The sequence below is a fragment of the Sycon ciliatum genome, chromosome 1, assembly GCF_964019385.1.
Source record: "Sycon ciliatum chromosome 1, ocSycCili1.1, whole genome shotgun sequence".
NCBI lineage: Eukaryota > Metazoa > Porifera > Calcarea > Leucosolenida > Sycettidae > Sycon > Sycon ciliatum.
In genome coordinates, this window is record NC_088643.1 from 83,342,643 (window position 1) to 83,362,925 (window position 20,283).

The 20,283-nt window shown below is 46.7% G+C and overlaps 4 protein-coding genes across 4 annotated transcripts in view; 3 read left to right on the plus strand and 1 right to left on the minus strand.

Annotated features, from left to right (window-relative positions):
- The first annotated feature begins 22 nt into the window (after nt 1-22).
- LOC135805915 (programmed cell death protein 7-like) lies at nt 23-2,060 on the plus strand. The gene has a single exon (XM_065320035.1). The coding sequence runs from the start codon at nt 165-167 to the stop codon at nt 1,890-1,892; it is 1,728 nt and encodes a 575-aa protein (XP_065176107.1). The 5' UTR covers nt 23-164; the 3' UTR covers nt 1,893-2,060.
- A 1,572-nt stretch (nt 2,061-3,632) lies between these two features.
- On the minus strand, nt 3,633-4,310 carry LOC135808316 (ankyrin repeat domain-containing protein 49-like). Its single transcript, XM_065321491.1, has one exon. It carries the CDS (start codon nt 4,308-4,310, stop codon nt 3,633-3,635), a length of 678 nt encoding a protein of 225 aa, XP_065177563.1.
- A 976-nt stretch (nt 4,311-5,286) lies between these two features.
- LOC135805917 (tripartite motif-containing protein 5-like) lies at nt 5,287-15,550 on the plus strand. The gene is made up of 18 exons (XM_065320037.1): nt 5,287-6,033; nt 7,181-7,302; nt 7,632-7,708; nt 7,961-8,035; nt 8,234-8,290; nt 8,865-8,908; nt 9,280-9,376; nt 9,540-9,648; nt 10,133-10,243; nt 10,464-10,559; nt 10,980-11,043; nt 11,420-11,479; nt 11,662-11,708; nt 12,168-12,259; nt 13,329-13,364; nt 13,524-13,566; nt 14,090-14,120; nt 14,872-15,550. The coding sequence occupies exons 1-18, from the start codon at nt 6,004-6,006 to the stop codon at nt 14,881-14,883; spliced, it is 1,203 nt and encodes a 400-aa protein (XP_065176109.1). The 5' UTR covers nt 5,287-6,003; the 3' UTR covers nt 14,884-15,550.
- A 1,919-nt stretch (nt 15,551-17,469) lies between these two features.
- The window catches only part of LOC135805916 (condensin complex subunit 2-like), a 28,579-nt gene continuing 25,765 nt past the window's right edge, over nt 17,470-20,283 (plus strand). The window contains exon 1 of the mRNA XM_065320036.1: nt 17,470-17,852. Coding sequence (XP_065176108.1) covers nt 17,632-17,852 — 221 coding nt within the window. The 5' untranslated portion in view covers nt 17,470-17,631. The remainder of the gene's footprint in view (nt 17,853-20,283) is intronic.

A 20,283-nucleotide genomic window follows, 5' to 3' on the forward strand; every position in this document is an offset into this window, starting at 1 on the left:
ATGGTGTAGTCTCCACACTATTGTAACAAATCTTCTATAATTATTTGACTTGGAAATGGTCTTCCTGCCTTACCATGCCATCAGTGACTAGTTGAGTAGCATCTACTGCTTGTTGATAATTTCTCAGGGAACTGAAGAGCTAGAGAGCGTATTGAACGTCGCTAATGGCAAGGCCGCCACCATTCATGAGGCCATGGATGCCGCCGGACCAAGTGCAACACCACCACCAACAACAACAAGGTATGCACCATCCTCCTTTGCCACCACATCAGCAACAGTTTCAACATAGACGCTTTGCTCCTCCACCAAGTCGTCATTTGGGGCCTATGCCAGTGTCGGATGGACAACATAATATACAGCGTGGGCCACCCCCGATGCCACCAGGTCAACAGCCCATCCCTCCCCCAGGATTAACTCTCCCGGGTCAACAACCCATTCCTCCCCCAGGGTTAAGTCCCCCGGGTCGACAACCCATTCCTCCTCCCGGGTTAACTCGCCCATCCTTATCACACCTATCAACGATGCCGCCACCATTTCTACCTGCACGTCCACCTCAGCAGCAGCTTCAGCATAGACTCCCCATTCCACCGAATCATCAGTTCGGGTCTATGCCAGCACCTGATGGACAGCAGCTGCGGCATGGAGCCCCTCCGATGCCTCAACAAGGCCCTCCGCCCAGGTTGCCTCAACCTTCATTAGAACAGCCAACGACCATGGCACCATCATTTCTGCCAGTACGACCACCAAATCATCTTTCAACAACTGCCAGTATGGCTCGTCACTTACCAGGCATTCCTGCACTTACTGTACCCACTTCAGTACCACCAGCTGTACCGACACAAACAAAAGCGTTGCCAACTCGAGCCAATGATGATCAAGATTGGGTGAAACACTGGCAAGATGCTCGGGGCCAGAAGCGGCTGTCGGAGAAAGGTAAGCATGGCAGCAACCTTTCTCTAACAAGCCAGACACACCTTTTGGCCAACTTTCAGAAGATATCGGATGAGACCCTGCAGGGACTTGCTGATCTTCAGCGGAAGGTTACTTACGAGTCACCGGACGTTTGGGATGCCCTGCTCGCTAAAGTGACTGAAGCCTGTCATGGGCTCGCTTCTACCCTCGGTCAGTTCCCCGATGCAGATGTATCTCGGCTGGCCACGACCATCCGTCGGAGAAAGCTCAAGCGCCGTAAAGCGAAGCAGCGCCGTCGTCAGCACTGGGACCAGGAGTACGGACCTGGTTCGATTGAGCGGCGCAAAGAGCTTCACCAGCGTATCGACGAGTGGCAGGCTCGGCGGATAGCCGCAGATATTTCCTATCGACACGAAGCTTCACTTCGCAACCAAGCTGGCGGTGCTCTCGGGGAAGTTCGGAAGAAGCAACTTGAGGCCCAACAGTCACAGGACCTTCTGACTGTGCTGACAGATCTGCACAATGAACGTAAGGCCGTCTTGCATCGTGAAGGTGTAGACATATCTGAGGAGGACGAAACCAAGTTCAAACTTGAGATTGAGCGGCTAAGCCAACTTTGGTCGCGGCAAGCCAGTGCTTATGACGAAGAGGAGCAGATGCTCAAAGTCATGCTTGAAGAGGAGAAAGAGGAGGAAGTGAACCGCCAGATGGAAAAGGCGAAGCGTTCTGCCAAGCTCCGTGATGAGGGAAAGGATGGGCCCACTAACAACGAGGCAACTGTTGAGGAGATAGAAGGCTTAGCAATGTTTCGTTCGTTCTATGAGCAAGCATCATGCAGCGTGGGACACTTCGTGCAAGTGCGTCACCAGTGGGACATGTTTGCCTCTACAGAACCACAGTCCAGCACATCAACATTGCCATGTGGCTGGCCGTCCCCTCCTCCCAGCCCCAGCGAGCATTGGAAACAGTACCTGGGATAGCACATGACTTTCTCTTGTGTTGGATTGAGTTTTATTATAATTTTGTCTTACAGAAGAGGCTTTGAATGGCTGGACCATGCCTCGAACTTCACACTGTTTTTTGTATATGCATACGGTCGTCGAATGACTTATAAGTTATAATCATTGGCCTGTGTGTCATGAGTGGTTGAGTGTTTGGTGCTGCGATTTAAATGAGTAGTCTTTACTGCACCACTCAAACACCTGCACTTCAGTATTATGGATTTATGGATGCTTCATGAATCATAATTCACACACATGGAAGACAATTAGGTTGCTAGTCCGAGTTTTGCGCCTACAGCAATCTTCCGGATCACTAGCTAATCCTCGGTGGCTGTGTCCTTTATGTGTATGAAGGTTCTGCATCCAGGGCATTGAGCACTATACTAGCAGCTGCTGCTACGGGTTCAAAAAGCGTCTGCCGACATCTGATTGCAAACGATGACGTCCCATGCCATTTGATAAAATCTCCAATTACAATCTTCAGAGGATTTTTCAAAGATGTATGCACAATATACATGGAGGCAGAAATGTAGAAGTAGATGGTACTACTGTAGTAGAAGTATGAAGTTGAACAGACCTACATGACCAGCGCCCAACAACAAACAGCACATCATAGATATATGGAAATTTCATGTCCAGATTACTCTTGGGTATTAGTCGAAGAAGTTTGCTTGATACTGACCGAGTGGATCTGGTAAACATCTCAGAAAAGAGCTGCAGGGTTGGCATTGCACTCTGCCGGTGCGAAGCATCGTGCATTATAGTATGACCAGCGGTGTCGCAAAGCAGGTAAATGACACAGAACACAACATTGACTGGAAGACCGACGAGCATAAATATGTGGAGATAATGGGTCGACTGCAGTACAGTTTCAGTGGTGGGAGTTGTAGCTGAACCAAACAAATTAGGTTGACATCTGGGTTATAGCGCTTGCTGGACAGCCATTTGATTTAAATTCTGGCTGAAGTGCATCCTCTTCCATCCTTCTTTGTTGCAGTATAATATGTTGGTCTGCGGTACAATTTCATCGTTGGTGAATAAGTTAGTTTGGTATCCATGTAGCATACTTAAGTAGAAGCGTTGATAATTGTGTGTGGTGCTACCATCAGAAGCCATTAACAGTTGGAACACCTCCACTCCAGCAGTGTGCCTGTAGGCGTGTGGCAGGCTGTGCACAGCACATGAACAACACAGCGTGCATACTCAGGACAGGAAGTGGCAAAATTCCGTTGAGCTCAGCATTGTACACTGAGCACAACAAAGGGTGGCATTCCATGTAGGAGTATGGGCAGCAACACAAATGGCAGAGCGTGAGACTCTTGAAGCAGAGCTACAAACACAAAGCTGATCAGTGCCGTTCACTGTCCTGATAACGTGATAGGTCGAAAACAGCCCCCGCTCTGAATTCCAACTACTAGTACCGTAGATTGCAGCATTGGCAAACCCATGCCTCTATTGCATAACAATACGCCTTGGGTGTCTTAGCCGTTTGCCATACGTGCTAAGACCCTGTGACGGCATTCCATAGCGTGTTACTTGATAAGGGAGAAAGCAATCCGGACGGCCCAGTTGAGCACTCTTTGCTCTTTGGTGCTATTCAGTCAGTGTGGTTTCCCGCTCCTGTATTCCAAGTAAACAGCTGGATACAGTTCAACGGGATTCACATTTCTGCGCAATCGGACAGTATTGGTGCATTCCGAACTTCTAACAACTGTAGAGCTATGCATTGACATTGAGACAATCGTCCACAGCCTCCAGCATGTTGGCATAGTAGCTTTCGCGATTAGCCAGGGTCTTTGCAGTTTCTCCAAGGCTATTCCGAATGCTAGCATCAAGTCTCTGATCAGATAGCATTACAGCGAGCAAATCATGATCAACTTGGCGAGTGGTTGCTGCCAGATGCAGTGCCGTTTGCCCTCCGCTGGACGCACGATTGATATCAACGCCGTTCTGCAGCAGCAACTTTGCGCATTGCCACTTGTTCCATCGGCATGCCGAGTGCAGCGGTGTCCAGGACTCACACGTCAGAGCGTTTGGATCAGCGCCGGCCTGCAACAGAATGCATGCACACTCCACATGACCACCGTAACACGCACGATGCAGCGGAGTGTACTGATCCGAGTCGGTTGTGTGAACCACGATCGGATGTTCTTTGATTAGAGAGCGCAGTACTTCTGTTTGTCCGTGTTCCGCTGCACGCAGGGCTAATTCACCTGGCGGCATCTTGGCCATTTGCTCAGGGTCTTGGAACAGTGCCAGATCGGTCTCGTCAGGACCACCAAGATCAGGCAAAACCGCCATTGAACTGAAAAAGTCAGGGTCTTGCTCATTTTTCTCTGCCTTCATCTTCTGGTTCCACACAGCCTGTGCCAGAGCCTTGTCCATAGGTACATCCATCACTTCTCTTTACCTATACACTCATTCAGTGATCAAAATTTTACAAATGAACCACAGGAATATGGCTGGTAGTGCCAGTAGACTATAGAAGGCCGCGATAATAAGGAACCTAATACAGAATCTGGGAGATGTTCAATTTCTTGTCCTTGACAAAAATAGGCTACAATAGTCTGTCGTGGGGAACTTGACTGCGGGAAGGTTGAACGACTGGACTTCAGTTACACACGTCAACTGATAGGATAGACCACACTGTTCGTGTTTTCTCTATGAAAGCGGGACAGTAGAAGGAACTTTCAATTAATATTTCCCCTGTCGCAGTTCACAGTGTTTACTGAATAATTTCATGCAGCTACCAGGGAAATTTTACAGTTTTTGAAATGTGGAAAGTCGCATGCAGCCCATCCCCCCAGCGCGTCGCGCGGCCGGCCGTGGCGGGTACCGTACGGGTGGACACGTGCCCATGCAGGGGCTTTCCCATAAAGGGGCTTCCCCTCGAACTAAGTGTTACTTCCATCGACCATCGTGCTAGCTGTGAGGGTGACGCAATGAGAGCGACTGGGATAGAAATAGGCGCTATCTCCCCAGACTTGAAGTATGTAGAAGAAGAAGGCAGGCCGTGGCGTGAAATTCCGTGAATGCCACCGACACTTGCACAGGTCCGGACCAGGCCAGACTGGCCCAGAGTCGCACTCGCAGAAGCCAGTACAGTACTGCTATGCCAGACTGTGCCAGTGCCCATGCCATGGGCCAGGTCATTGATGTCAAGTAAAGCTAACTACACGTCTACCAGTAGTACTAGTAGATCTACCATGTCTACAGCAAAGCTGGAGAAGCAATGACGTCGTTGTGACAGTAGATGATCGTCATTGACTCCTGATGTCGACTAGACTCGACACTAGCAAAATGCCAAAGCAGCACAAAAAGGTAAAACTGCCAAAAAGATTCAAGATTGCCACATCGAAACATTGATAAAAGGAAGATACCCACAGAACTCAGAAGAAAGAAGACGGTCCTCAGAGAGATACTTCATAAAGACTTTAGTAACGTTCTGGTCGAGTATTAGTACTGCACTTTTAAAAGTCTTTATTAGTCTTGTTTTAGTTTCCTGTTCATGTGCATGTGCCCGGCCACAGTGCACAATCAACCTGACCACTTGCATTGTTGTCGCTAGCTAGCTCGTGTGTAGATCTACGACGTGTTGCAGTCAGAGTTGCCCGGTTTACATGGTTTAGCGGTGCATTGATTCACCAACCTTTGCAAAGGACTTAGGAGGTGGTTGACTACGTATCCGTCCGAAAGAAATCTCGGACTACTACTTGAAACGCGGCGCATAGCAGGCGTAGGCCACCGTAGCCTTACTACTACTAGTTAGGGCCTAGGGACCGGACGTAGGGTAGAACTACAAGACAAAAATAATTACTTTCTAGAAAGGCATTGTCCGCAGCGCACCATTTTGCTGTAGTAAGTGGTTGCAGTGGTAGCTCAGCCTCAGGCTCAGGATCACTGACGAACAAGCGTCTATGTAGTAGCAACCGCTAATGCGCCGGAATTTACCAATTGCGTAGCTTACCGCGTACCGGGTGAGTCGACTACTACTACTACTTGTAGCTGCTATCGCCATTACCAAGATTATTGGTAAGAACTGCCAGTGGATCAACTGTAGCCGTTGACTGAGTGAAAGGCAGCCGAAATAATGGAGAGTGATTTTCCCGTTGACATACCGGTGAGCGATTAATTTATTTTGTCCCCACCCATGCCCATGCCATGATGGGACAATGGTTCTGAAATATAGCTTGCATGTCTGGATACTAACACTATGGGCAGTGTACCGGTACATGCACTGGAAAATGTCAACAGATACTGGCACGACTGAGACACAGGGGCTTGGCTGGGCTTTAGTTTAAAAAAAAAAGTATATGAACATATCAAATGGCCGACTTTGTCGCTACTATTTTGCTGTAGTCTGTCCCTGCGGGAATTTGCGGAAAAAGTCATCGAAAACTTGCGCAAGAAATTGCGGCAGAAAACAACAAAAAATGCGGCGAAAAGTGCGGAAAGATGCGGAACTTGCCAGGAACTCGCGGAATTATTGGCAGGAAATTGCGGATTTGGGCCAAATCACGAAATTTGTTGCATCATTAGAATCGCTATTTGCGTACTGTGCAAATAATTAGTACAGGATCATAGAAAGCACTGTATACTGCGTGGAAAGTGCAGAAAAATGTAAAAAGAAGTGCAGAAAAGAACAAAAACGCGGGGAAATCGGGGACTTTTCAGAAATTTGCGGGTTTTGGCCAAAATCGCGAAATTTGTTGCATCCGTGGAATCGCGATTTCCTGGAGGGACAGTGTAGTAAGTCTGAGTTATGAACATGCAGGCACAGTTGCCTATCGTTGCAGTAGTTTCTTGTACAAAACCCAAAGACTGAGTAGGGGGCGGCATTTTTTCACGGGGGGGGGGGGGCTGTGCCCCCCCCCCCCCCCCTTTGGCTAGAACCCTGCCTATAGTGCACAGGTATGCCATGGCCTGGGGATTAGCCGTGAGAAATATGATTTAATGTATGTTAATAAACTTGATGAATACGTTTCCGAGCTCGTGTCTGCTTCAAGTCTCTAACCGTTACTCGCAGACTAAGGACGTCTGTTCCTAACCATGCGACATTCAACCAAATTTCCTCGCCGGTTTATGAATAACTTACTGTACCACAGTCCAATGTGATGAATATTTATTGATAATAGATTGTCAGAATTTTTGTCCAATATTCGTTGATCAAATGATGCACATGACAAGGAATAGCTTATCTTTTGGACACAGCTGTTATTTTATCTCAATGACACTGTATTTGTGTGTTCATGTCTCGGATGTGGTAGTTCGCACTGATCAAGGATCATTTTATCTGCTCAATCTGTCTGGACACGATCACTAACGCAACAATCACGCCATGTGGCCATCGCTACTGCAAAACATGCATAGAGGAGGTTGTGGATCGGGGGTAAGCTGATGTAGACAGTTACGGTGGCTTGTGGCCTATATACCTTGGTGGAGTATGTGTGTGTGTGTGCGGGCATAGTGCTGCCCGTGATGTACCATCCATACACAAGCATACACACATATATCCAGGAAGCAATGCCAGCATAGTCACACACGTGCATACACGCACACGGAAAGCACTCACACGCAGGCGTGCACGTACACATATTGACATACGCCACAACAACCACGGCCAGAGCGGATTTACCGTCAAGTAGATATTGTGCACTAACATTTCTTTTTAAGTAATGTACGAGTATGTCCTGCATAACTGGTATTCTTCTGTCACAGATCCCGATGCCCGCTATGCAATCAACACGTGAAGCAGAAACAGCTGGTTGCCGATAAGTCAACGGATGAGTTTCTCCGTAAGGTTTACTAAGGACTGATTCCCATGAATCTAGAACTGTGTGTGACATGCTCCCTAGTTATGTAACATACTCTACTCTGGTGTCCCAGTGACTGTGGAGATTGTATGCTATAGTTTTGCTGCGACACACCAGTTTATATTGCCGCATGTACTGTCACCAGGGGGCCACGGTAAGATCCAGCAGAAAAATAGGAACGCACCCTTCTAACTTATTGGATCATTGTTATGCTACGTGCACGTATTGCCGTAGGTCTGGCTGAGCAAGAGCGAGATAGAGCAGCAAAGAAGTACATGGAGAAACTGTTCAAACAGTGCCGACCAGACGGTAAGCAGCTAATGTTAATCCAGGCATCACTTCAAGTATACTCATTCCCATCCATGCTGCTGCTGCTGCTGTGATGATGCGGCCCAGTACATGTAATATATAGGTAATGCAGACCCCAGCATTACGAATGATTTACGATGACTGAGAGGTGAGCTGCAACCAAATCGTATAGTTTACCGCTGTTTTCTGTTTCTACAGCTAACCCAGAGGAGAATGTTGTTTCTGCGTTGACTCCCTTTGAGGTTATCTTGCAAAGTGAGTTGCGATTAGCCGTACTTACAGTCCACGTCCGATGTGAAGTACATGGGCACTCGTGCACCTTATAATGTGAACTTTTCCCATGATGGTAGAGGGCATTAGCCAGAACTTTCGCCTACGCCGTTCTTAACCACGCACAGACAGCAATGTTTTGTGCAAGTAGCATCTCCTCCAGTATACGAGGCTCGTAAGCTTGTGTTCAAAGTCAACCAATAGCAATCCAGCCGCTAACTGACAGTTTATTGGCTGTGCCGGTGCTGGCTGCTTCCCTGTGGTGCTGGCTGCTTCCCTGTGGTTGTAGACTGCTAATGGCTTCTAGGACTTCTGCAGTACACCTTGGTGTGTGTATCCGTGACCACCGGCACACCGTGTGTAATTCTGAACATCCGCCGATAGTGACCCGGCACTGACATAATGGCGATGAGTTTGGAAGTTTGGAAATTTAGATTTCTTCTTTGAGTTGCAGTGTTCGATCAGTCTGCCTCAAGTTCGTTACTGTACATGTAGTGCGAGTGGAAGTTTTGTTGCAAATTTTATTATGTTGTCATGGTGTTGTTGTTTCTGCCCCTAGAGCACATGAAGAACTACTTGGGTGTGTACGAGAAGCATTTGGCAGTAAGTGATTGATAACGTATGTACCGAGGTCTGAATGATAATAACCTGTGTTTCTATGCGACTGTTTAGCCATTCTGTAAAGGAGTTGAGTACGCAGTGCTGTAGTACACACACGCACCACTGATTTTAGTATTTGTCGCATGCTGCATGGCATGGCACGGACAATGATCAATGGATTTGATCTTTCAGGGAATAGCCCTCCAGGCACCCACATGCAGAATTCATCCCATGGATAATTTCAGTTTTCTTTTGGCATGACCCCAGGCCAGGTATTTATATTGTCCATTCTATACGTGTGTGCATTTGTGTGTGTGTGTGTGTGTGTGTGTGTGTGTGTGTGTGTGTGTGTGTGTGTGTGTGTATGCGAATAGAGCATGCGTGTCCTGTGCCAGAAGCAAATTACCCTCGTCAACAACAAGGCCGAGGAAGATCAGAAAACGCTGAAGTCACGTGACTTGCCGCCAGCATGTATGTTTACAACTTGTGTAAATTTTGAAAGACTTGATCCTGTGCAGAATGTCCCGGTGACTATGATTCTCTACTGTACTACACTTTCAAATGCTTCGCATGTCTTCTTTTTTCGAGAATCTGTGGATTGTTTGTATTGTATCGAATTCTGCCGGTGTGTTAGTATTGGAAAGGCGTCTTGGAGAAGTCGTTGAAGAGTGTGAGCAGCAGAAAGTGCTACTGAATCAGCAGTTGGACTCGGTTGTTGGTTTGCTGGCGACGTCGTTTGACGAGTAAGCTGGAGTCTCTGTGGTAGCAATGTGCTGTCAGCAGATATGGATGTGTGCGTATGTTTGTGATTGTGTGCACATGGTTTGTGATTGTGTGTGCCGCATGTTTTATTTTTAAATGCCAAACATGAGATGCAGCTAGAGAAGCACGCACAACATGAATCGTGGAAGTGGTGGTGAGGTTTAGGGAACTCTCCGCCCTGGGTTCTCGACTTCATGGCCGCCTAGACGCATGTGTGTACGTGCGTGCGGGTGCGTATATATGCGTGTTTGTCCATGTGCATGCTTGGTGACATCAGTGTGGCCGAGCTAAAGAACGGTATAAAGACGGTATCATACAGGAAAGTCAGCTTTTGGGGATTTTGACTTTTGAGAAGAGGAGCATGTGCTTCAACTTGCATGTTTTTTGGGGGAGGGGGGAATTGATGCATGTACATGTACCTACATTTGTTATGTTGGTGCGCATGATGTGTACTTTTGGGCACAGGAAACTAGCTCTCAACCTGCCAGATCCCAACACACTTCCAGTTCAGGTCACCCTGTCGGTGCCGTCACGGAACTTCCGGGCGCAAAACATCACAATAACTGCAAAGGATAAGTATGTGGCAACATGCATTGTAGGTGTATTCATAGGCGTCCGTTGTAATACCTTATATAGGGTCAAGTTTGTTGGCTCTCTTTGTGACTTAGTTGTCAATGGCCGCTAGCTCGGTGGTTTCATGCTCGTGTATGCCTGTTGGTGCTTTACAAACTGTCCAGCATCAACTTGTATGTGCTTTTGTTCTCTTGGTGTTGGAAATGCTGACGTTCCCTTGAAGGTGTGAGGATGTGGTAGAGCGATTGAAGCAGGCTATGTCTGACGCTGGACAAGATGTGGATACCATCGAGGATGGGTACAGGCTGATGCTGTTTGGGTAAGGCTGATAGACAATACCGGGGACGCATCATGCCATGCACGGGTTAAGTTGTGTACATGTATACTGACTGAGTACTTCAGTATTTGTTTATGTAGCAGGGTCACCCGCGCCAAGCCTGATGTTGAAAAGGGACACATGGTTCCGACCCCCGGCAGGCCCAACACTGAATAGGAAATTCACTGGGCTGCTGAGACAACATCCGTTAATGTTGCCGCTGATTGCGTGTCATTTCTCAAGCCCACACATGCACACATGCACACCAAGAATTATAGACAGTACAGTGGCAAATAGGACCATACTATAACGTTCTTGAAGTACATAGGTTTGGATTCGCACAATGTTGATCACGGCATCTAGTTCCACTGTCCAACCCAGCACCGTGACAATGAGTTCAGTTGTTTGTCCTGTGGTGTTTAGGCCTTTCAATTTGCCGGGCAGTGCTAACAGTCAAGGTGGAGTCAGCCATGCAGCGGCCAGTTCAGTAAGTTCATCGCTGGCCCGCGGTCAAGGCTACAGTACTGTGTGTCGTTACACCGGTTGTGCATCCTTCGCAAAGAATCGTCTGGAGCTGGGGATCTTGCTGTGCAGTTTTTGTGCGTGTGTGTGTGTGTGTGTGTGTGTGTGTGTGTGTGTGTGTGTGTGTGTGCGTGTGTGTTTGGTTTAGATAACTTGGTTGATGATAGTCATTATGAGAATAGCAGAGAAGCATGGTATATGTACTATACATGTCTCCAGGCAGGATGTTGACAGATCTTGATTCGTGCGTGATGTAGTCTGACAACGCGCACGCCCTCTATGTACTTCAAGTGTCTGATCCACTCATCAAATGACTATGTGCGGCGGTGTCCTTCCTGCAGGCTGGTAATGCTGGTGTTGTCATGGCGACTGACTGCCACCTGTTAGCCAACTACTGTGTGGTAAGTGCCTGTCCGGACAGTCCTCATTGAGCACTCGTACTGCAGAACGGCTAGTTTTAGCAGGTAAAAAAATAGCGTTTTCATGCTATGCTATGTTGCATTGGCCACAGCTACATGCTGCTGCACGATTCTGACACAGGCTTGCCACTATGTGTACTGTTCTTTCCTGGTGGTGTTCACAGAAACCAAACAGTGAGATTCAGCTTTTGGGAACGGTGAATCTGAAAAGGTATGGGCAACTCATAAGGATGACATTTAGATCATTTGAGCACATCATACTATAGTGATCGCTCAGCGTATGAATCTTGAAATTACAGCGAAAACAGCCCCCCCCCCCCCCTTCTGTATTTGTGATTATTTGAGTACATTTGTTATGGCTTGTGCAGCATTATGCACAACATACTTGATGAAGTCTGATCCTTCTGCAGTTTCAAAGTAACTTCAAGGTCAGGCTATGGAGACTAATTACTAATGTTGCTCAGTGAAATTTGACCACGCGAGTGTTGTACGTGCTGGGTACTATGCCGTCTCGACCTGCGAACACCGGGCTGTGAGCAGGTGCAGGGCGCAAACTTGACGCACACTATCGGACTTCATTGAACAGCACAGCCACTTTACAAGTTAAACAAGTTGTAGTATAAATGTAACATTGCATGCGTTCCCGGCTGTCTGGTTGCACACAATACAGCGAGCTACCGAAGCAGTGCTTTGCTACTACATACAAGGTGGGTGACCTGAGCACCGTCGACTACTTCACCTGCAAGACTTGCAACTACAACTGTAAGTACAATACGCTACATGTTCCGGCTGCAGCCACGGCCGAGTGCTTGTGCTAATTCTATACGTAGCTATGCTATAGTAGCACAATGGCCCATTACTTCCGACAACGGTTGTTGACACATGTGGCCAAGTTCTACTCCCATGCACAATCCGTTGATATTGCTGAAGACATGGACAACTTGAAATGGAGCTGGCTGAACCCCGGACTACCCACGACTAATTACAGGTCCTCCCTCATTAGTAGTTAGAACGATACTTATCTTGCAACAGGACTTTCAACTAAAGATACAAGAAGCACTGATTCGTACTTATATGGGGTACCCTCAATAGTCAATGCAACATAAATAATAATTATTATCGACGCTTCAACTTGTTATAAGATCATTGAAAATCTCCAACATAGCTGTTCCTTGGATGCAAAAGATCGTCCGTATATACCGTATGTCAGCGCCTTTAAAGCCATGGCCTTATTCGAAACACCGCTGCTTTTTTTTTAGATGCAAAATGACTCGCCCACTTCGCCATGCCATAAAAGTCAAAGTCCACACAGAAATTTCAATCTAAATCTACTTGTTCACCCTTCCTGCTGGGCTCTAAGTTTGTTAGCATACTTCGAAGTAGTACTTATTCCTTCATTTTTACGAAACAAACTTCAACTGTCATTTCATTTATTAAGCCCATGGCTTTATAACTGAGACTGGCTTTATAATCGAATATACCACCATGGCTTTAAAGGTGCGGACATGCGGTACAAATACATAGATAGCACACATTGTGTCTTTCTTCTTCATCCTATGTGTTTACTGACGGGGTTTATGTACTAACCGGACTTGTTATAATGAGGGAGGTCCTGTAGATGTATGAGATCAATGCCCTCACTCCCAATGAAGTCACCTGGTTAAAGGTGATAACATGCACATATCACAGCTGGCATACTAGGTGCACTCAAGGTCATGGGACCATTGGCATGCGAAATGTCACCGCTCGACCTGACCTGCAGGCTCGGCCGACAGTCAATCACTCATTCCACTTGGTTCTGTTTAATCTCCTCTTGTGCCTTCTGCCCCAGGGATTTGCCAAACCTGCGCAGAAGTTTGTCATGCGGGTAAGTTGTACCCCTTGTTGCCTAGTGGAATACTGAGCTCTGCTGCATTGGAAAAGTAATGGCTGATGAGGCTGCTCGGTGTGACTACTGCCGGAGTGACATTGATGGTTCGTCGTGTTGATGTGTTCCCCACTGTTTGTGTACTATATGTGTTCTCAGGTCATGCCGTGGAGGCCTTCATTTACAATCATATTCCGCAATGGTAAGGCAGCCTGCTACCAGTACAGTCACTGAGTGTAGTCAGTGTAGTTAGTACTACACACCAAGCACAATGTCGGTGATTAGGGATGCCTTCGTTTTGGACAGGAATTGGAGGTTGGAGCCTCCAATGAGCAGACCGCGTTGCCTGTGCCGATAACGAAGTAAATAAGTTATATTTTAAAAGAACTCGGTAACAACATGCTGCGACGTGGTCCAGGATTGCCCAGACCGGAAAGGAGTGCAGAAAACAGCAGTCGGGTAGATAGAAAGGAAGGTTGTAGGGCAACCAGAAGTCAGGACGAATAGGATAGCTTACAAGTGGTGTAGAGCAGCGCTGGTCAAAACCGAGGGTCTCTGGTTCGAGTCCTGTACTGGTGGCGGCAGTCCAGGTTTCTTGACTTTCCCCCTTTCAACATCCTGAAACGTACTGATTTGCTGGTATATTTACACTTATGTACATGTCTGTGTGTGTGTGTGTGTGTGTGTGTGTGTGTGTGTGCATGTGTGTGTACTGAAATTTGCAGGGCATGTTGTTACTGCCGAAGAAAGAAGAAGGTATGGATAGCAAAGGCTGGCTTCTACACAGCAATTAATTGGTTCTTTTGGTGTAAAAAATACCAGAGTGTACTTATGGCATGCCTATGAATGGTATCCATATTGGTTGAGTGAGCCCATCTGAACAAGAATTCTCCGTCATACCAAGACTCCATAACCAAGTTAGTGCATGCAAGAGTGATTGCAGGCTAGAGCGGGACAACTGGCTTCATCATTGCGCGACTAGTCTGCACCACGCTCTGTACTCATGCACTAAACATCATGGTCTCTTAGTGTTTGTGCCAGTACGCCCGTTCTCACTCGATTCGTTCCAATCACAGCGTGATAATTCTGGGTGCACAAACTGCAGTAACTGTTGCAGTTTGAATGTTAGTTTCTATTCTAAGCCATACGGAAAGTGTACTAGTATATTCCCAAAGTGTGCAGATGGATCTGGATGATGTAATGACGGCAGTGCAATGAGTAACAGGCCCATAGAAAGGAGGTCACAGACTCACAGTTGCATACTCTTGGTTTAATATGGCTAAACGTCACTATTGGTCATACCCATAATGGGTGTGACGAGTTTCAGATGATTCTGAGACAGGTACCCATTGGCTGTCAGGTGCGCGGATAAAAAAAAAGTTCTTCTGAACCTCTGGACAGCTAGCTGTCAACCTTGTTTGGTCTCATCAGCAGAGCTCATGCTAAGCTTCTACTGTATTTTGAATGTGCTGTCTCTGCTTTCCTCTCTGGTTGCTTATCAATGCAGTGTACTCTCTGATCGGTGTGCAACAGCATAGACCTCATGCCTCACATCACGTCGTGAATGGTGAACCAGATGTCTGACCAAGCTCTGCAGAATTGTGTAAAAGCACTTGTAGTTGTATCTCTCCAACCTCCCGCCCCCTTCAACCCGTTCAAAGTGCTGATGAGATGAGCAGCATGGAGAAGTAGGATACCTAGCAACTCCAGGTGTAGACTGCAACCTCTTCCAAGCATTCTTTTTTGCCCTGTGTGTAGTAACTGTACTTTTTGACATTTGGTCACCCGCTCAGTGATGCATTCTTTCGTATCAATTCATTGTCAAAGTTCCCCTGTGCATATCTGTGATATATCTGCTGTGTATGCTGCCGTAATCTTATTCTCACCAAAGCTGCTACCAGCAAGAGACTTGTTGTGGGCAAAGTACGTTTTGTTATATTTTGTTTGAGATGGTGATTGTCAACTTTTGCAATTGATTTTGTTTGCATTCATTCATATCAAACGCAGCTATAATACGCGCGACAGGCTCCTTTTTTGTGTGTATCCACAGCAACCCCTTCCAAGCCTGTAACGCTGTCAAGTCAAGTCAATATATTTTTCGTTGTAACTGGTTCATCCCGTGAAAATTACCGATGGCGGATGGACCCGGCCTAAGGGGCCGTCCATAATTATCGATCTTTACACGAGACGAAAGTGCTTCGTTTACGGGTACCTGGTGGATCGGGCGAGGACAATTCGTTTTTAATAACTATTGATAGCTGAAATATCGATGCAATCTAGCTGTGAAGTCAATATATTTTTTCGTGCATGGGGCAGGGGTGGACGTGGTGGAGGGTTGTAACTAAACTTTCTTGTTCCGTGAAAAATTATCGATAATGCCGGATGGCCCCCCAAGGTTTATTAGTATTTCACGCAGGAAGTGGCAGCTTTCACCTCTGGGAAACGTGTCATATTATACTGCATACCGTAATTCCGCGCGCAGTTTGGGGATAAAATATCCAGTAAAACATGTTCGTTTTTTAGCCCATGGGCCAATATTCGAATTTTGAAGGTTCATGAAAAAGTACAAGTCTGTGCTCATAGTGAGTCTACCATACTCTTCTGGTAAACTGCACTGACCTGCTGTACCATGGTAGGAAGAGTCCACATTGTGAAAAATTCTTGTTGACACGCGAGTTGCATTTGTGTCTGTTTATAAGCCCATGGGCTTATAAACGGAGGTGGGCTTATATCCGGATATAGGCCCGTAGGCTTATATGCGCGGAATGACGGTACGGTCTAAATTTTAATCATATTCATGTTGAACAACCTCTAGCTGAGATAGGTGTCCAGTACCATCAAGTGTTGGCACTTTCAATCCCGACAATCCTCCATTCAATTTCCAGGATTGGTCGTAGTGTACACTGCCACTGTGCCGTCACATTTGTTCAGGTTTAGGCTCCGCCAAATCCACACCGAAGGAGAGTAAGTTCTGGACAGTACCATGCAAACCTGGCTCTAACCAGTGACACGCAGTGCTAAGGTGGTTAACTTCATCCAGCCAAATAATTGAATCAAGTCAATGTTGACCATCGGCCATGGCTATTCAATTGACTGTGTGAGAACCCAAGGAAAAGACTAGTAGTAAGTCGTACACAAGCTGTGGTACAAAAACTTAGAATTCTCCTATGTACAGAGATCGAGGTCACATGACAAAAAAAGGAAAACAGCACATGGCAACTCACCGGTTCAATTCAGACCAGTGTACTGGGGAGATGAGCCACGCACGTACGGGAGAATAAATAACCATACACTCCACATAGTCTAGGGGCCCAAGCCAGTTCAGGAAACCTAAGAAACCCACCAGTATTCAACAAAACACATCAAGGGTCAGCATTGGGTAAAGATCGACTCAAAACGGGGTAAATTGTTACTTCCACAAATGATGAAGTTTCTACTAGGTCCGATGTGAAGTTGACAAGAACTTTCGGCAGATATTATAAATCCACACCGTTCTAAATAATACCACCAAACTGGCTGGCTTGCTGCTGAAGAGCGGAACTGGGACAAGCCCACAACCTTGCTGGACTCATTATCAGGATTGCACAATTCTTCAAATGCTGCATCCTACATTCCACCAAATTGACCGGCCTGGTGCTGAATAGCAGAGGCTACAGACTGAGCAGCAACCTCACTGGACTCCACGAATCGGGCAGCACAATTTTGGAAGCACTGCTCTCCTGAGTATCCCAGTTTAGCAGATGGTCTGCTGACACATGAGTCGAAGCACAGGCGAGTGATCTTGTTCACAGCTCCTTGGAACTCTGCCTTGGCCTGCTCTTGCTGAGCAATCTGCATGATTTCACGCTGCATACGGGCATCTTTGCTGTCTCCCATGGTTGAAGGATCTTTTGATCTAATAATGAAGAAGCTGAGGAAAGAGTACTGTTTCCAGAGTCCAGACACACTGCAATTCGTAAAAGCAAGCCTTGTGAAAATAATTATCTCGCAACGTTGCAAAAATGATTTTTTTGCCAATAAAATGAAAGAAGAAGAGTGATGCCATTTTTTGTTCGTTTCTTGTTGTCATAGCCGCAAACGGCGGCAAGTTCAAAATCCACCACTGCACTTGCAGTGCAGTGGCAGGGGACGCTTTCATTTGTAGCTCTCTGCACGTTTCACAAAAACGAAGTAGCAAAGCCACCAAACAGTATGTTTGCTGGACCCACACTTTTCTAAGTAACTTTGTTCGCAGTTTGTGTTTGTGGCGGAGGGGTGCTTAGGGATAATGGCCACCACACCCAGACATGAAAGAACGCCCGTCTGCTTGTCTGGTACTGAGAAAAAGCGGCTGCTGCGCTCGCCAGTTCCTCGGGCTCCTGTAGATCTGTCTGACCATGCCAATGATGACGAGGCTGAAAAGCAGAAACGCAAGGTTGACAGACAAGCAGCTTCCTTGCGAAGTCCTCACGGCGCTGGTTCACCTCGGAAACCAGGAGCTGGTGGAAGGTGAGATATCCAATGCAGTCTCTGCATGTATTTGCACGGAGCAGTTAGCAATAAGCATGGAATACCAATGCACTCAAATTGCTTACCTACTAACCGCACCCACCTAAACCATGGGCATTGCTATAATGCCGTTAAAACTACAAAACATCCTTCCATCTCACTGATAATGGCTAATGGGTGAATGTTTTTTTAGTGCAGCAGAGGGCCTGTCATTGGGTGTATGAGGTGGGGGTGCACGGATTGGGCGACACACACACACAAGGAAAAACAAGTTCTGTTTTAATAATACGGTAACGAAATGGACAAACTGTGCTTCAGCACTCAGGACGTTCCTTTGCTGCTCGTCACGCTTTCTCTCTGGCTTTTCTTGCGTGGGAGTTGTCGCCATGGTACTATGCCGGGGCCAGGTGTACTGACTATGTACATCTATGCTGCATGCTGCTGTTGCACAGTGACAGCAGAGAGGTTTAGTTACACGTAACGGATACGGGAACGTGGGTGATACCAAGAGTACATAAACCAGAGTGTGCAACTCGGGATGGTTCCTGTGGGAGCGTAATTCGTGCACTACGTCATTTCTGACAGCATGGTAAGCCACAGGTACGGTGAAAAGTTGCGTAACCAGTCGCGGTGGTACGGATAGCCTGGTGACTTTACGGACTTTTTGATACGAATAGCCTGGTGACTTTACTTGGCGGTGGATGTACGCAGCGTACACAGTCACACAAAACACCGAAATACTGAAACTGGACGTCTAAAATCAAGCAAACTTGGCTGATTTCCTGGCTATGAAACATGAAAATTTGAGCTGTACGCAAGTCGCGGCTTGGCTGACCTCATCAGGGTGACGTAGTGCACGAACTGCGCTGTTTCAGATCTGATATGCACAGTTGCACACTCTGGTTTATGTACTCTTGGTGATACATGTAAAGTTCATGCAATAGGGCTTGAAAGTGATGACGTCAAAAACGGCCAGGGAGTAGTAAATTGACATCAGATTTCTATTTTGGATCCACTAAGGTGTGACTTTCCTATTGACTCAGTGTGTGGGTGCATAGCAACCCACGCATGTCGTATGTAGGTGTGACTTTTTCTTCGCCACCAATTGTCACCCCACTCCCATTAGCCAGCCCAGTCAATTTCACCGGTTACATCACCTTGCTGTGAGTAAGACGGCTTGAAATGTGCTTGGATCCATACAAAAACTGGATCCAAGTGGATCCAGTTTTTAATTTTTTTAAATTGTTGCTATGCTATGACGTAGCACTTTCAAGCCCTATAGACCCACGTTCGCAATGTTGTGTTTAGTCACACGGAACAAACAAAAGCATGAAGCGAAAGGCCCAAACTTGGCCAAAGACGAAGCTTCGAAGCTCATTGAATGTTTTGATTTCGCGCTTCGAAAACTTCTGCAGCCAAGCACCCTCACAGCTTGCACCATGCGCTCCATTCTGATTTTCACTCACGTTCTGGCAGAACGTGGGTGAGCCTCCATACACGGTATGTCGTGAATCAGAAAACGTCTATACGTGGGTCACTGAGAATCACGTGGTACACACACGTAAAGTACACACGGATAACGTGGGACTAAACCTCCCTAGTATTGCCGCAGTACAGTAGTCCTTGTAGTGGAAGTCCTCTAAACTGTAGATCTACAGTTCTGGTGAGGTTCACTGGCATGAATATAAACAGCACACCACTGCCCAAGTGCAGCACAGCCCTAGCATATTGAACACTGTTAATTCCCGATTATACATATGTAGGTCGCATCCTCATTTTCAGGTCTGAGCCATATTGTTTCAATATAGGGCTTGAAAGTGATGACGTCAAAAACGGCCAGGGAGTAGTAAATTGACATCAGATTTCTATTTTGGATCCACTAAGGTGTGACTTTGCTATTGCCTCAGTATGTGGGTGCATAGCAACCCACTCATGTCGTATGCAGGGGTGACTTTTACTTCGCCACCAGTTGTAACCCCGCCCCCAGTAGCCAAATCAGTCAGTTTCACTGGTTACATCACCTTGCTGTGAGTAAGACGGCTTGAAATGTGCTTGGATCCATACAAAAATTGGATCCAAGTGGATCCATTTTTTGAATTTTTGACATTGTTGCTATGCTGTGACGTAGCACTTTCAAGCCCTATACTGTACTCACATCAATAAAAGTCTTAAGAAGGTGTGACTTACATCTGGGGAAATACGGTATGTGCAGCTCATAGCCTCATACCTGCATTGCGGTTTATGAAAACCCAGCGAAGGGCACCGTAACTCGTAAAGCTGTTGCTGCAGCACACCAACAAAACGTCTGACGTAAGTCCTATGCCATCAGCTGACTTTATCCATTTGCCCAAGTGTGTTGGATGGCTATGCTTTTGTGGCATTCGTGCATACCTTTTTTCCGAACCTACAACGCAATGGCATTACCGTATGT